We start from the raw sequence: 17,412 nt of genomic DNA on the forward strand, positions 1-17,412 counted from the left end.
AATAGATGGTATTAATAATTTGTTGAAAACAGCCAATCTATCCGTTAAACTTATAATTATAACTGGTCGGAAGTGATAATTGATACGATAACTAATCGGTGATGTGATGCATTAACGTATTACCTATGTCCTATAATAATAATATGATAAAAAAAAAATTTCGTTTATTGTTGGAATATTTACTCAAGTTCATGTTAATGCAAATTTGGTCTCGTCGTGAAATGAAGAATATATCTGCAATGGGGCCATGTGTAATCTGTTTCTATCTCCTAAATTTTGAACGTTAAAGCTCTGATTTCCAACGTCTCTATTTCGTACGTCAAGTCATTTTTAGAGAATTCCCAAATGTTCCCTCCTTTTATGCCCCTCTTGATATATTATCATACTGATCATTTTGTTAGATATATTCAGATGAGTTTATAAATCGAAGTACTTTGTTTACAAGTAATTTGTAACTTGTCAGTTGTAAGTAGTATATTAGATTTAACAACTTGGGCAAATGAACGCGTTTAGGTGTGTCATGTGTGGGGGAAAAAAATTGAAACTTGTAAGTTAGCTAATCAAACACCTCAAACAATTTTCAATACTATAGGTCTATAATAATGAATCAAGCTAAATGGTCCATATATTTGGTGTCCCTCCGACGAAAAAAAAAACATTATTTGAAGTGTGTAGTTGTATAGTTGTACTATACAAGTTGAACACTACCGCTAGCTATTAGATTTGACGAAATGTACGACTAAAATTAGTAATTGTTACGTTTATATATACTGATACGCAATTTTAATTACCTGCTTTAAAAAATTAAAACATCATAGATTAGTTTTTCTATTTCAAATTTTGAAATTGTAAATTTATATTATGGTATAATCATGATTTAAGAGTAACTATCTTTTCAACAGTTGTGCTAATGTTTCTTTTTTATGAATGATTTGCAGCTCACACTGTATAAAAGTAATTTGGTAATTCAAAAGATCGCAATCTAGTGATGATTACTTGATTAGATTTTTATTTATAGTTTTGAGACTGATATAAATACACATGGTAACTATTCACATATGCTGAATAATGAATCACACATGGTAACTATTCGGAATTCGAAATTAGGTTTGATTTTCGGTGTCTGAGACCTCAGAAGTCCTAAATAAACAATATCAATATCAGACATCATATAATTTTTTTTAATGATTATATGTGTCTGTGTTTGTATATATATTTTTCTTTGCATAAGATGTGTGTTTGTATGGTGGTTTACATTTTCAGATATATACATACATATATATAATTATTATTATTTTTTGAGAAAAGGCTAACATATAATTATTATTTTATGAAAGTAAACTTCATTTGACCATATAATATATATATATATATATAGGGCTTGTCGACATCGTACGATATATGGTTCACCGAGGGTCGAAGTCGGTTAAGCTCGTTTACTCGAATTTGAAAACGAAACACAAAGTCCATGGAAACATAATCTTATACAGGGTGACGTATCTTTCATATTGACTTATTTCTAACTATTATGGCTCTATTCTAGATATGAACGTTGATATAATAAGCCTAAACCATATATAAAAGTACTATAATTTTCTTATCAACCAAGAAAAAAAATTCAATGCGGTAGGTCGCTTGATTGCTATCTGTCCACCATCAAGTTGAGCTTTAGATAAGAATGTTAGCTGATTGTCCCTGATGTTTACGCTATGATAAAATGTTATTATATATAAATAATTGGAGATGTCTGTTTTGTAGTGTCGGGCCGAATTAATAGTCGTCAAGAAACATAGACTAAAACCATTAACCATTCACACACTACGACGAACATAATTATTTAAACATAATGAAATGTCATGCGTGTATTAGCGTATCAATAAAAATTTATAATTTTATAGTAAGAACTGCCCTGACATTTCCCGAAAAAACTAGTTCTACAAAAATCACGATCTTGATCTGTTATAATGCCGGGCCGAAAATAATTGTCGTCACGAAACATGTAGACTAAACCATTCACACATTTCCGTACATATCTGCCCTAAAATTTCCAAAAAAGTAGTCCTAGAAATAGCACACCCTTGATTTCCTTTCTAAATACCATAAGTTTTTTAGGTTTTAAAAAGGGTGTTTTACAAGTTTAGTAACAGTTAAAACAAAAAGTTTGGTAACAGTTAATAAATCAGTTACTACCCTTCATAAAATTTTAGTAATATTTTTTAAAATTTATGTCGATTATGGTATTTTCAAAATTATTTGATTACAGTGATAATTTTAAAACTTAAAAAAAAAAGTATATGGTATTTTTACATATATATGGTATTTTTACATATTGTCATTGTATAGGGAAAAACCTCTTTGTTGGGCAAATGGTTTCACGCTATTTTGATTGAGTAACTAGCCCACATGTGAGCCCATTTGACCTAAAACAGCCCATTATGAATGCTAGATTAAAAGGCTTGCGTTCGTCCAGCCGTCGGATGATAGACGACCCAGTGATTATCAACCGTTGGATAGACACCACAAGAATCAGATGCAAGCAACAAGAAGTGGATTTTCAGTCTTTCTTATTCTCTCCGAGTCTTACTCAAAATTCCTCAACCTGCAAATCGCGCGAATCGCTCTCAAAGGGCTTCGTCTTCCTCGCAGATCGGAGTTTTTTGTTTCCGTCGCCGGCGACGGAGATTCTGATATAAAAGGAAGATGTCTGCTACACAGGAAGAAGACAAGAAGCCCGGAGACCTAAGAGGAACTCACATCCATCTCAAGGTCAATTTCCAGGTTTTGGTACTGTGTTCTCTTTCTCACTCTTTTCTATTTTCCCTTATATTTGTGCTGATTCTTCATCTGCTAGCGTCGATTGTGTGTACTTACGGTTTTATCTTCTTCTTCTAGGGTTTTAGGTTTGTCTCGAAATTCAGTGTTGTAGATGTAGATTCATCAGTAACATAGGGAGTAAGTTTATAGGCATGTGTCTATAGGAACCCCTTTAAAGGTTTCTAGAACTGTATTAGTTACATTGATAAATTGGTAAGCTTGTGTATGAGTTGACTTTTTTGCAGAGACAAGTATTTCTATGTCGTGTAAGCGTGGTTTAAATCGAAAAATTAAAAACAAGAAATAACAAAAATTCTTTGAGAGATTGTGATGTTTTGTCATAAGCTGCAGCAATCAAGAAGTTGTTGGTACATTCAAAACTTTTGTATGGGTGTATCATGGAGATAGTGATTATCTGTTCATAAATTTACTGTCTGTCTGTAATAGTTTTCAATTTGTTGTTGTGTCTTGTTATGAAAGCATTTGAGTATGGAGCATTTGTTTCATAAAAGTTTTTTTTTCCTTACTATGAAAATTGTACTGTTGTGATCATTTGTTTTCTTTCTCTTCTTCTTATTTGAGTATCAATTTTCTGAAGTTGGTGCTTGGTTGGTTATAGTGTGCGATTTTCTAAGACGAAAAACTAACTGTGATGATTTCAAGTGAGAAAAAATCATTTATCTTCTCTTTTTTTTTTCTTCTTGATTGGTGATATACTTAGGATGGGTATGAAGTCTTCTTTAGGATGAAGAGGAGAACTCAATTGAAGAAGCTGATGGACGCTGTTTGCGAACGTGTATGTGTGGATTTCAACTCAATGGCTTTCTTGTTCCATGGGCGTCGTCTCCTCGGTGGACAGACTCCTGATGAGGTCAAAATCTCTCTCTCTCTCTCTCTCTCTCTCTCTCTCTCTCTCTCTCTCTCTCTCTCTCTCTCTCTCTCTCTGTAGCCTTTCCCTTTGTCAAAATTGAATCATTTCCTAAACCTAGAATCTCCACTTTTACAGCTTGATATGGAAGATGGAGATGAGATCGATGCAAGGCTCGATCAGTCCGGTGGTGGTATCACAAATGGCCTGTATCTGTCCTGCTTTTAGTGGGGTCTTTTATGGTTTCGATAAAGACGGTGTGTGTTAATGGATTTTCACAATTGATTAAAGAAGTAGTCGCTTAAACTAAAAGCAACTCTAGTAACCTACAAAAACGTCTTCGCACGTTTGCTTGAAGCGCAAGTTTCACCTTGCTTTCTAATAAAAAAGAAAACTTTCTTCTCGTCTTGCAAGCTTTTACCGTTTTCTCTGTGCCGTAATCACTACAAGAAAGATCTGCTTTTACGTCGGCAGATATCGACGTAAAATCGACGTAAAAGAGCATTTACGTCGAATTAACGATGAATTAAAAATAGTCGTAAAACGATCGTCGTAAAACCAAAATCGTCGTAAAATCGTCGTAAAATTACCAACTCCGGAAAATCGTCGTAAAATCGTCGGGAACTATTCGTCGTAAATGCGTCGTAAATTTTCCAACGGATGTACAACGAAAAAATTCCATCATAAAAACGACGTAAAATCGATGTAAAATTACATCGATTTAACAACGATTAGGAGACGAACAATTTCAATTAAGGGAAATGAAATTTTTAATTGTCGATGTTAAATCGTTGTAAATTTTCGACGTAAAGCCGACGTAAACTTATTCGTCGTAAATTCGTCGTTAAATATTCGACGTTAAATCGACATAAATTTACGACGAATTTACGTCGATTTATAAATTAATTATTTAATTCGATTATAATTTAATTAATAAATTTTTAAAATAATCAAAAAATTAAAAATAGAAAAAATTTGAATTTAAATTTCAATTTAAATTTAAAAATAATTTATAAATAAAAAAAAATTTATACAAATTGTTTTTTACAAAAAAACCTAATCTATACAATCATGTCGTAATCGTCGAGGTTGAGATCGACGTCACGAGGAGGCTCTCCGTCTTGGCCGCCTGTCGCTGCTAGGCCGACGTTTCCCGTCTGCACTACCGGAGCCGAAGTCTGACCGCCCGTCGCTGCTGAGACCGGAGCCGAAGACTGACCGCCCTGCGTCTGGTGGTCCGATGGTCCAGTACCGGAACTACCACCGGTCTCAAAAACCCTCCGTGCTCGCTGTTGCCTCGCTCGGATTGCGGTGGCCAACTGCGGAACCGCTTCCGCAATGATGTCGAAGAGATCATGTATCTCGGTGAGCTCCTGCTTCTGGGCTACTTGCTCATGCCTAAGACTGGTGATCTCAGCATTGGTCGTAGCAAGCTCCTGGCGAAGTTGCGGATCCTGCGAGCGGAATACGGAAACCGTGGCGGCAGGACAGTCTCTAATAGAGCCCATCCCTAAGGTTCGGCCCTTCTTCTTCGGAGCAACCTATAAATAGAAAATAAAAACGTTAATTATTTATTAAGTAATTATAAATATAATAAATTTTTAAAAAATTGAAATAGATATCATACCTCTTCGAAAATCTGGTCTTGCTCAGCGACGGTCAACGGTACTTGGATAGTACCGTCAGGTGTGGCCTAGGTCTCCCGCTCGGCGATCCGCTGCATAGCGGCATTGTAGATCTCCTCGGACCGAGCGTGGACAAAGCTCCCGTCCTTCTTCCGATGAGTGGTCTCGAAGAGCTTCGTCATTGGAGGTAGTTCTCCTCCGTTCTCCTCGGCCTACCAATTAATAAACATTATTAGTCAAAAATATTTAATTAATTCTAGCAATAAATAAAATTAAAATAATAATGAAATAATTTATATTTAATTACTTACCATCATGAGACGTCTTCCCGCAAAAGATATTTGGCCAGAAGTGTGCGGGGTCACTAACTTCTCACCAGTCACCGGATCGACCCGGTTTCAGACGGCCGAACACTTAGCAGCGGTGGTTTGGGCATGCGGGTCCACCCAATACGCCTTCAACCCGTTCCAACACCAAGTGGACATGGAGCTCGGCTTTGCATCGTCGCCGTCGGTCTCCCATTTCCGCTTCCAATCGGAAACGGTGTTAACTAGGCGTTTCTTCGCCTTTTCCTCGAAAGCTTCGCGGACGGTCTCGTTGATCCCGATGTCCCAGTTCCACCGTTGCTGCAAAAGAAAACAAAATATTAGATAAACAATATAAAAGTAAGATTAATTAAATTTAAAACAATTTAAAATGATATAAATAAGATTTTAAAAATATTACCGCGAAGCACTTGTACCAGGTGTTGCACGTCTCTTGCGACACCTTGCTCCAATTGACGTACGGCTCCACGAAATGACTCTTAATTGTGTCGGAAACGCTCCGCCCGACACAATTATCCAAAGTAAACCTATGAAACCAAAAAAAAAATTATTACATTAATATTTAAGTAAATTAAAGCGTTAATTTAAAAACTATAAAAAACAAAAAATTTACTTACCAATCAGAGTCTGGTTCCGCTTTTCCGGAAACCAGACGTCGTAAAGCCCCCCGTCCCGGTATAGCTAGTAAATCCTCAACCGTAAACTGGGCATACGGATGAGGAGGGGCGGGTACCGGTTCGGCAGCCGGGGCGGGTACCGGTTCGACAGCCGGCGGTCGAGGTGGTGGTGGAGGCGGTGGTGGAGACGGCTCCGCGGTATTCGGAACCTAGGAGGCTCCGGAAGATGAAGGGACATCGGTTCCGGTGTTTCCCGAGGCAGACGCCCGGGAAGAATGTCCGTCCGCCATGAAATTGATGTAATGCGTCCTCCGTCGAGTCATCGTCTGCAAAACCGAAAAAAAATTTATTTTTTAAATTAATTACAATTAATTTTTAATTACGATCCTAAATCTAATAAATTCCGAGCCTAAACTGATTCCCGACCTAAACCGTTTGAATTTCTAAACTATTTAAAATTATTATAATTTTAAGTAATTAAAAAAAATTATTTACCTTTTTTTTTCGTCAAAAGGAGGAGGTGGGAAGGAGGAAGCAGAGAGAGAGGAAGGAGAGATAAGCGACGAAATGAGGAAGAGGTGAGGTCCTATATATAGAATTTATATTCGTCGTAAATTCGACGTAAATATTACGACGAATTTACGACGAATCCGTCGTAAATTCGTCGCAAAGATCCCACCGTACAACAAAGCGAGTAAGACAAACACACGTGGCTGTATCTGGGCTTTGCGACGAGTTTACGACGATACGTGGCTGTATCTGGGCTTTACGACGAGTAAGACAAACACACGTGGCTGTATCTGGGCTTTACGACGATTTTACGACGACTCGTATAAATCAAAAAAATTAAGACGGCTGTGTATCCACTAATCGTCGTAAATTCGTCGTAATGTTACGACGAATTTACGACGAATTATACCAAAACTGATGAAATTCAAAAATTGAAACATCCATAAGGACATACAAGCATGTCTATTCATGATAAATGTGGTCTGTATAACTTTCTAGCATGTTTACATAACTTAATGAAGAATTTAGTAAGATGTAAGATAAATCCATACATCTTGTGTAAATGTATATAACACCTTAAGATTACTTGATAAACACATATATGTCAAATTTTGAATTTTTTTTTTTTTTTTTTTTAGAAAGTTGTTTTACCTTATGAGAAGGTAAGCCATTTCATTCTCCTCATCAAAATCCCCCCTGAACCCCATAAAAGATTGATTATAAGATTTAGGGGTTACATTTCGTCGTATTTTCGATGGTATATTACGACGAATTTACGACGATCACTCCCATTCGTCGTAAATTCGTCGTAATAAAAACCACATTTCTACAAGTTCTTGAACCTTATACTACATACTCTTATATAATACATCAGTTTACTTAGGAAAATGAACCCAAAAACCATTCTGTAAATTGGGAAAGCTAAACCCTATAGGGTTTAGGGTTTGCATATTACGACGAATTTACGACGATTTCTAAATAATCGTCGTAAATTCGTCGTAATAGTCAACATATGTCCAAGTCAACACTTAAACAAATTTTCATCAACATTTAATTAGTCTTCATTAATTGGCTTTAATTTTTCAAAAATTTAAATTTGACAAATGTTACATTGAAACGTTCAAAGCATGCAATTAAATGTCAAAATACTTAATTAGTCTTCATCAACATTTTCCTCGGTGTCGTCATCATCATTGTCATCATCATCACTGCTTGTTTGAAATTCGTCAGCACCTTCTTCAGTTTCGTCCCCATGTAGATCTTCAACTTGTCGATTACGTGGATCAATTAAAAGAACATTTTCTTCAACATCCGGTTCTGTAATGTCGACACAATCATCTTGCTGCATTGGCGGGAGATCTACACCATCAATTATACCCCTTGGAGCAACTTTGACAACCGCCAGCCATGAAATTCCCGTATTCCGAACTCGAGGATATGGAACAAAGGTGACTTGTTCTGTGTTCTGCTTGAGATGCAAGTATAAATGGCTCGAACTTATTGTATCGCCGAGATGCGTTTACATCTACCACTCCAAATTTGTTAATTTGCACTCCACGACCTACCGTAGGATCAAACCAATCACATTTGAATAAAACAGTTTTCATTCTGACTAATCCGGGGTATTCCACTTCAATTATCTCTTTGATGACCCCATAAAAGTCTACTTCACCTCGTACACAAACTCCATAGTTTGTAGTTGCCCGTTGAGTGCCATGACTATAAGTATGAAAAACATAGCCACGTGTGAAATACATAGCTGCAGTAGTTATCTTCGAAATAGGACCTAGGAGCAATTCATGAAACCATACTGCATATGTCATGTCATCATGAAACCATATGCAACTCAATTCTGTTACATATATCGGGTAAGTCCATCCGTGATTTAACGTTGTCTTTGGTTCTTCCTTGGACGTTCAAAATAGTATGCATGATGTTATCGAAAAAATTCTTCTCAATGTGCATAACATCAAGATTATGTCTAAGCAAATGATCTTTCCAGTAAGGCAGATCCCAAAATATACTTTTCTTGTGCCAATTATGATGAACCCCATATCCGTCAGGCATATTCGCAGGAGTGTGCCAATTTCCTCCAAGGGGGACCGTTTCAAGTCCACCCCAATGATCTATTTGCGCTTCAAGCTCTACTCCAGTTAGGTACACTGGTGGAGGGAGACGAACCAATTTGTTCTTTATAAACAAACGCCTATTTCTTCTATATTGATGGTTTGGTGGTAAAAACCGACGGTGGCAATCAAACCAACAGGTTTTCCCATGCGTTGTCCAACCTGATAGCATTCCGTATGCCGGGAAATCGCTTATTGTCCACATAAGCACCGCTCGCATCGTAAAATTTTTACCACTCGAACAGTCATATGTTCGTACTCCAACATGCCACAACTGGTTTAACTCATGTATGAGTGGTTGCAAAAAAACATCAAGGGCCCGCTTCGGGTGATTTGGACCAGGGACTAATATACTTAGAAACAAAAACTCTTTTTCCATGCACATATCTGGAGGAAGGTTATATGGCGTAAGAATCACAGGCCGTAATGAATATTGCCTACCAGACATACCAAATGGACTAAACCCGTCAGTGCAAAGACCAAGATAAACATTTCGCTTAGACCTAGCAAAGTCTGGATGTACGGTGTTAAAATGTTTCCAAGATTTCCCGTCAGACGGGTGAGTCATTTTGCCATCTGTTTGTGAATGTTCCGCATGCCATCTCATCGACGCAGCTGTCCGTTCGGATTGATATAGTCTTTTTAACCTATCAGTGATAGGAAGATACCACATTCGTTGGTAAGGAATCTTCTTACGCCCAGCAATTTGCGGTCTATATCTTGGCTTTTGGCAGAAACGACATTCTTCAAGCTTCTCATCATCTCTCCAAAAAAGCATTCAATTATCAACACAAACATCAATCATCTCAGAAGGCAATCCAAGACTAAAAACCAGCTTCTGAATTTCATAATACGTTTCAGCAGCCAAATTATCATCTGGCAAATACTCTTTAATAAGATCTGCCCAATCGTTCATGCAAACTTCAGATAGATTGTGATCTGTTTTTATTGTCATCATCCGAGCTGCCAATGATAATTTTGATAAACCTTCTCTACATCCCTCGTACAGAGGCTGTTTTGCTGCGTTTAACATATCATAAAAGCGTTTCGCATCTGCATTGGGCTCCTCAACAGTATCAGCATGTGTTTCATGAAATGCATCAGTAATCATTTCATGCATCCTATCATGATCTTCACCCTGAACTTGACTACTTTGATAATCATTGGACGCTTCAAAATCCACATGTTCTTGATGATTACTACTACTCCGTGCAGCCATCTGACCACTACTTTGACCATATTCCTCTCCATGCTGATACCAAATAAAGTATTGGGGCATGAACCCTCTATTCAATAAATGCTGCCAGACAGTGTCAATAAGAATATGTTTCCTATTTTTGCATTTCACACAAGGACAATACATTTTGCCGCTTTCAATTACAGTTTCCAGAAGGCCGGCTTGGTACATGAATATTTCCAATCCGTTTTTGAAGTCTTCAGTCAACGACCCATCACCATTTTTGGGCGTATACATCCACTTTCGTAGATCGTATATAGACATTTCAAAACAAATATTTGACTTTTTGTTTCTGAAATTTGATAGAAATTTCAACTACCAAAAATTTTACTTAAACATTCAAAAACTCAAAAAATTTGTGTCTTTATATGTTTTTTTGGGATGATGGAATAATGAGAGAAGAAAGGGTATATATAGAATTTTTTGTTTGGTTACCAACATATTACCATTGCATATTTACATCAAATTTACGTCGAAATAAAATTTACATAACATTTACATCGATTTTACGTCAATTACTAGATAGAGGACAATTCGTCGTATTATCGATGTAAATTTTACGACAAGATTACGACGAAATAAAATTCGTTCTTTATTCGTCGTAAAATCGTCGTAACATTACGACGATTTTACGAGGGTTATTTTTTACGTCGAATTTACGACGAAATTTTTGATCGTCGTAAAGACGACGTAATGTCGTCGTAAATTTACGACGACTACAAATCGTCGTAAATAATTCGACGGAAAAGCCCCTCTTTCTTGTAGTGAATTTTTTAAAATGGATGTCTCTTCTTCTTCTTCCTCCTCGTCCTAGTCGGATTTACTCCCGGAGCTTATCGACGCTGTATTCCACAGCCTAAACAATGCCAGAAACAACCTTTAAGTACTGTGCCACCGTCTGTTCTTCTTGGAGATATTCTTCTTCCGCAGTCTACAGTCGCAACTATGTTTGTCATCAATTTTTGGTCTGTTTTGTAGTGTGTCGGGCCGAAAATAATAGTCGTCACGAAATATAGACTAAAACCATTCACACACTACGACGTACATAATTATTTCAACATAATGAAATGTCATGCGTGCATTAGGGTATCAGTAAAAACTTATATAATTTTATAGTGAGATCTGCCTTAAAATTTCTGAAAACATTAGTTCTAGAGATATATCACAACCTTGATTTCCTTTCTACTACATACCATGAGCTTTAGGGTTTTAAAAAGGGTGTCTTACAAGTTTAGTAACAGTTCCTAAATCAGTTTGTAGTTAGTATTTTCAAAATTTTGAGATTACAGTGATAATTTTAAAGCTAAAAATTATATATGGTATTTTTACAAATTGTCATTGTTTTTTCGAACATCTATTTTTCTATACAAATTGAAATTGTATAAGGGAACAAAAAGCTCTTTGTTGGTCAAATGGTTTCACGCTTTTTAATAGAATAGCTAGCCCATATGTCAGCCCATTTGATCTAAAATAGCCCATTATGAATGCTGTATTAAAACGCAAGCCTTTTAGGTACGGCTTCTATGTTCTTCCAGCCGTCGGATGATAGACGACCCAGTGATTATCAACCGTTGGATAGAGACCACAAGAATCAGATGCGACCAACAAGAAGTGGTTTTTAGTCTTTTTATTCTCTCCGAGTCTCTCTCAAAATTCCTCAACCTTCCATCGCGCGAATCTCTCTCAAAGGGCTTCGTCTTTCTCGCAGATCGGAGTTTTTGTTTCCGTCGCCGGCTGGGTAATCTAAGATAAAAGGAAGATGTCTGCAACTCAGGAAGAAGACAAGAAGCCCGGAGACCAAGGAGGAGCTCACATCAATCTCAAGGTCAAGGGCCAGGTTTTGTCACTGTGTTCTCTTTCTCACTCTTTTCTGTTTCTCGTAAATTTAGGCCGATTCTTCATCTGCTAGCGTCGATTGTGTGTAGTTACGGTTTTTTCTTCTAGGGTTTTGGGTCTGTCTCGAAATTCAGTGTTGTAGATATAGATTCGGGCTCTATCAGTAACATAGGGAGAAAGCTTATAGGCTTATGTCTAAAAGAATCGTTTAAAAGGTTTTTGGAACTGTGTTAGTTACATTTGATGAATTGGTAAGCTTGTGTATGAGTTGAGTTGTTTACAGAGACAAGTATTGTTTAGTAAGCGTGGCTTTAAGTGGCTCAAATGGAAAATTTAAGAACACAAATTCTTTGAGAGATTGTGATGGTTTGTCATAAGTTGCATCAATCAAGAAGTTGTTGGTACATTCAAAACTTGTGTGTGTGTGTGTATCATGGAGATAGTGATTATCTGTTCATAAATTTACTGCCTGCCTGTAATAGTTTTCAATTTTTTGTTGTGTTTTGTTATGAAAGCTTTTCGTCCTTAGGCATTTGAGTATATGGAGCATTTGTTTCATAAAAGGTTTTCTTTACTATGAAAATTGGTACTGTGGTGATCATTTTTTGTGTTTCTTATTTGAGTATCAATTGTTAGGTATTTTCTGAAGTTGGTGCTTGGTTGTGGTTATAGTGTGCGATTTTCTATGACGGAAAACTTACTGTGATGATTTGAAGTGAATCATTTTCTTCTTGATTGGTGATATACTTAGGATGGAAATGAAGTCTTCTTTAGGATCAAGAGGAGCACTCAGCTGAAGAAGCTGATGAACGCTTACTGCGACCGTCAATCTGTGGATTTCAACTCAATCGCTTTCTTGTTTGATGGGCGTCGTCTCCGCGCTGAACAGACTCCAGATGAGGTCAAAATACTCTCTCTCTCTCTCTCTCTCTCTCTCTCTTTCTAGACTCTTGTCTTGCCCTTTTTCGAATTGTATCAGTTTCTAAACCTTGAACATCCATTTTTACAGCTTGAGATGGAAGATGGAGATGAGATCGATGCAATGCTCCATCAGACCGGTGGTGTTACAAATGGCCTGTGTCTGTTCTGCTTTTAGTGGTCTTTTATGGTTTCGATAAGACGGTGTGATACTTAACAGAGTTCTCGATAAAGACGGTGTGTTATTATTGGATCCTATAATATTAATGGGCTTTTTGTTAATGGGATTTTCACAACTGATTAAAGAAGTGTAGTAGTAGCTTAAACTAAAAGCAACTCTGGTAACCAACAAGGAAATTTCTCCATACGTTTTTACTTGAAGCCCAAGTTTCACGTGGCTTCATAAAACGCACTTTCTTCTCGTTTTACAAGCTTTTACCGTTTTTTCTCTGTGCCCTAATAAGTTAGTTAATAATGGAGGCCTCTCCTTCTTCCTCCTCTTCTTGGAGATATTCTTCTTCCGCCGTCTACAGTCGCAACTTCGTTCCTTTTCTCTTTGTTTCTCATCCCTCTCCCGACGAAGAAACTCGATTCTCCGATCAGTTTAGGATTCTGTCTCCGGGAAAATTGGACTTCTCAGGGAATAACCAGAGATGGGTTGTTTGCGGTGGCACGCGAGGGTTTTTGTTAACTGTCAATCTTTCTTTCCCGTTTGAGGTAATTTTACAGAACCCTTTTACCAACACCGTTGTTTCTCTGCCACCATTGATATCTTTCGAGGACGTTCAACGGTTGCTTCAACCCCAAGCAATCTTTCTTGACCCTGAAACCCTAAAGAACTTTGTCAAGAAAGCAGTCTCTTCGACTAGTTTATTAGATCCTGATTGTGTCGTGCTCGTGATCTACAACACCGTTGGGAAACTAGCCTTCTGCAGACGCGGAGATAAACAGTGGACTGATTTGGAGTCTGGTCACGTTGCTTCTTCTGTTGACGACATTGTGTTCTGCAATGGCGTCTTCTTCGCCATCGACAGGATTGGAGGGATATATCACTGCGAGCTTAACCCTAACAATCCAAAGGCTATTCCTTTATGCAGTGCCTCGCCGTTTCGTCACGACCCTTGTAAGAAGTTTTTTGCAGAGTCGGATTACGGCGAGCTCTGGGTGGTTTTAAAGAAGCTAGAGCTTGACGACGATTCTGATTTCACAACCTATTTCGAGATTTACGAGTTCTGTTCAGAGACGAAAGAGTGGACGATGGTGAGAAGCTTGAGAGGAAAAGCTTTGTTCTTGAGCCCTCAAGGTAGATGTATAGCGGTTTTAGCAGGTGAAACCGGATCTAAAAGATTCATCAAAGACAATTCCGTTTATTTCGTCGATGGAAACGAAGAAGGGTCGCTGAATCTGGGCGTTTTTGAATGGGAGAGTAAGCAAATCAAGAAGCTTTACCAGCCAAGATCTTGGAATTGTCATATGTTTTGGGTCACACCTACAGATGTTCTTCGACGATAAACGAATTTTGTATTCTTGTATACATACATTAATTACATTTGTCATAAGAGATTTTTGTTTTTGTAACAAAAAAATTCAGCATCTATTGTCTTCTCAATACATACTTTCATAAATTGAAAGGTAGCTTTTGGTCAAAACTATTTGTCAAAAAGTAGTTCTTACTAACCAATCTAGGACTAACAGAGAACCGAAATTCCTCCCGAATCTTTGAAACACAAGAAAAGTAACCGAACGGATGGATTTGAGATTGACAAAATGAGAGCAAACATACACAAGGATCCAATGTATAGAAAAACATGAGTCACCAAATTCAATGACACCAACATTTCTTATCGCGTCTAGACTACTTATGACTTCCCTGACACCTTACCAGGGTCTTAATTTAAGGCGATTACAAATGCAACTGGATCTTATCAAAGTGACGGTCTGTGTAAATACTCAAGACATGGTGGATGAAGCTGTTGCAGGGCTTGAATGGCTGACAACAAGTGGCGGACGCAGAGCATTGTGTTTGGCTTCTGCTTCTTTGCGAGCTTTGTACATCTCCTCTGTTTCAACAACAACCATCCTTTTAACCTGCGCAGAGGGTATCACCAAGAAAATCACGTTTTACGTCAACATCATGCTTGAGAGAGGAATATGACATATGACAAATGAGAATAGACAAAAAATAAAAAAAAACATAACAGAACCTGTTGAATCATTCCTCTAACGGATGAAGTGTTTGAGTGCAAAACAGTGCGATGGCATCTGCGAAGTCCCATGGCCTCAAGTGTTCGCCTGTGAAGCTTCCTGGTTCCAGGGAGACCTCTCACTAAGGTTATGTACAAACTCTTGCTCCATTCAATGGGCACTTGTGCTTTAAATGCTCTAAATCCACTCATCGTTTTCTTGTCTCCCTTCTAACTAAGGCTCTCTCTGTAACATGGGAAATCATCACAAACATATAAAAAATTTACGACATAGAAAGACAAAAGATAGATCACAGAATCATACACTCAACTTCTCCAAATTAAATAAGCAGCTTCAATTTCCAAAAAAGGTTTAAATCAAACTGCTGCACGAAAATTGGGTCTTGAGAATTTCGTTTTTGTCGAGTGTGCTAGCTTCTTGAATGATCACATACACAGATTATTTCAACAGCAAAAACAAAGCTATACCACAGACACATGAACTCAACTTCCCCGAAATTAAAACCGTTTATTATTTAGTTCACCGAGCTGAATCAATCAAGCAGCTTCGTTTGTAACACAGAGATTGAATCAAACTAGAGCAAAAATTGGAGTTTTAACAGATCAAAACCAAACACTGATTCCCAAAAAATATACAAAAAAAAAACCAATCACCGTAGAAATGTAAGCCTACCCAAGCGGATACAGTAAACGTACGCATTATCAACATGAATTCCATCGAGGGATCAGAAAACAGAATTCAGAGTCAAAATCACGAATCACGAATCATGAACCACGAATTAAAACAAAATCAAATCGATCACGACAAAGAGATAAGAGGAGTGGGATAACGCGTGGTAAAAAAAGTGAAACCAGAGACTTTTTGTTCGAATCGGAATCAGATTAAGAGATACCTGGAGGAAACAGAGGCGGCACGTCCGGTGAAAGAAGTCGTCGGAAAATCTGAGCTTCGAGGGTTTTAGGCTTTTAGCTGGTTAAACCAAGATCCTTTTTGGGCTTTATCTGGGCCCTTTAAAGATCATTAGTAGATTGAAGATCAAGGCCACTTTTTTAATACACGTTAAGTAAAGCCTAAAACCATCGAAGCTCGTGTTTGATGATATCTTAAAAGGAAAAGCACCGCAAGTGAATTTTTCTGTCAATGGACAGGAATACGGTCTGGCATACTATCTAACCGATGATATCTATCTTAATCGATGATATCTATCCAATCATCCAATCAATTCCACTTCCCCAGAGCAAAAAAGCATCTGCATTTGCAGAACGTCAAGAGGCTGCCCGAAAAGATGTTGAGCGTACTTTTGGTGTATTGCAATCTCGATTTGCAATTGTTAGAAATCCGGCTCTTTTTTGGGATAAAGATAAAATAGGTAAAATTATGAGAGCTTGTATCATACTCCATAATATGATAGTTGAAGACGAACGAGAAACACACACTCATTATAATGTAGTAGAAGAATTTCAACTAGGGGAGGGAACTAGCAGTTCACCGATAGATCGCTCGTACTCGACAACTATGGCAACAAATGTTGAAAATATGTTGGATACTCGGAGGAGAGTTCGTTCCAATGAAGTACATGAACAATTGCAAGAAGATTTAATGGAGCATATATGGCAGAAATTTGGTCATTTGTATGTTTAGTTTCTATAAATGTTTTATGTTAATTTGTATGTTTAGTTTCTATAAATTTAAATGTATGTTTTCTTAAGTTTTAATCAAATCAGTTTTTAAACAGTTATGATTTATTTTAATTTGGTAAAAAATTCCTTTTTTTTTAGCCCATATCAGTCTCTCCATTGCACGGGTCAAACACGAAGTCTCTAAAATGGGTTTCTAAACTCACTTTTTCCACAGAAACTAATTTAATATTGCTCTGAAGACCCTCATGGGTCTCTCCCATTGAGGTTGCTCTTAACTTACTCCCTATGTTCATTTTTTTACACACAAGGGCATTTACTAATCCTCTACATTTGGAGATAGTTTTGAAATATTGTTTTCAGTGCCAACGTGTGTAAAAACAAGAAACGTTTTTATTCACTAAAACATGAACATTGTATTTGTAAAATTGTTTTACTTGATAAAGGCTTGTGGACCTTGTTTTATACCGGTCTACATACATTCTTTTCTTAGATGAAAGAAAGCTCATTATGTGATTGTTGCTTATCAAACTGTTCCTTTCTTTCTTGTCAAAATATCACACAACATTCGTTTTCCAAACTCAATGGGTTATAATTATGAAGAGTGTGAATGTTTTACTAAATACTTTAACTAGAAATATGATAGAAATCAGGAATTTTTATTTTTTTTTGTTTAAGTGACTGAAATGAATT

At 37.2% G+C, this 17,412-nt stretch overlaps 4 protein-coding genes across 6 annotated transcripts; 3 read left to right on the plus strand and 1 right to left on the minus strand.

The window, feature by feature from the left end:
* The first annotated feature begins 2,510 nt into the window (after positions 1-2,510).
* LOC18016525 (small ubiquitin-related modifier 2) lies at positions 2,511-4,083 on the plus strand. 3 transcript variants are annotated; one of them, XM_006401422.2, is made up of 3 exons: positions 2,511-2,784; positions 3,536-3,685; positions 3,821-4,083. In XM_006401422.2, the coding sequence occupies exons 1-3, from the start codon at positions 2,701-2,703 to the stop codon at positions 3,908-3,910; spliced, it is 324 nt and encodes a 107-aa protein (XP_006401485.1). In that variant the 5' UTR covers positions 2,511-2,700; the 3' UTR covers positions 3,911-4,083. The 3 variants fall into 3 exon arrangements, with proteins under 3 accessions (XP_006401485.1, XP_006401484.1, XP_006401483.1); XM_006401421.2 differs by having other exon boundaries at positions 2,532-2,778; XM_006401420.2 differs by having other exon boundaries at positions 2,542-2,766.
* A 6,818-nt stretch (positions 4,084-10,901) lies between these two features.
* LOC18016527 (putative F-box protein At5g55150) lies at positions 10,902-14,389 on the plus strand. The gene is given in 2 exon segments (XM_006401425.2): positions 10,902-11,006; positions 13,358-14,389. Coding segments are annotated over 2 exon segments (1,137 nt in total).
* On the plus strand, positions 11,647-13,185 carry LOC18016526 (small ubiquitin-related modifier 1). The gene is made up of 3 exons (XM_006401424.2): positions 11,647-11,960; positions 12,711-12,860; positions 12,969-13,185. The coding sequence occupies exons 1-3, from the start codon at positions 11,883-11,885 to the stop codon at positions 13,053-13,055; spliced, it is 315 nt and encodes a 104-aa protein (XP_006401487.1). The 5' UTR covers positions 11,647-11,882; the 3' UTR covers positions 13,056-13,185.
* Positions 14,390-14,620: 231 nt separating the features above from the next.
* Positions 14,621-16,062, minus strand: LOC18016528 (50S ribosomal protein L30). Its single transcript, XM_006401426.2, has 3 exons — positions 15,975-16,062; positions 15,082-15,307; positions 14,621-14,965 (listed from the first exon to the last, which is right to left on the minus strand). Exons 2-3 carry the CDS (start codon positions 15,271-15,273, stop codon positions 14,828-14,830), a joined length of 330 nt encoding a protein of 109 aa, XP_006401489.1. The 5' UTR covers positions 15,274-15,307; positions 15,975-16,062; the 3' UTR covers positions 14,621-14,827.
* Between the last annotated feature and the right edge of the window lie 1,350 nt (positions 16,063-17,412).

The sequence above is a fragment of the Eutrema salsugineum genome, unplaced genomic scaffold, assembly GCF_000478725.1.
Source record: "Eutrema salsugineum unplaced genomic scaffold, Eutsalg1_0 scaffold_2, whole genome shotgun sequence".
Taxonomy (NCBI): Eukaryota; Viridiplantae; Streptophyta; class Magnoliopsida; order Brassicales; family Brassicaceae; genus Eutrema; species Eutrema salsugineum.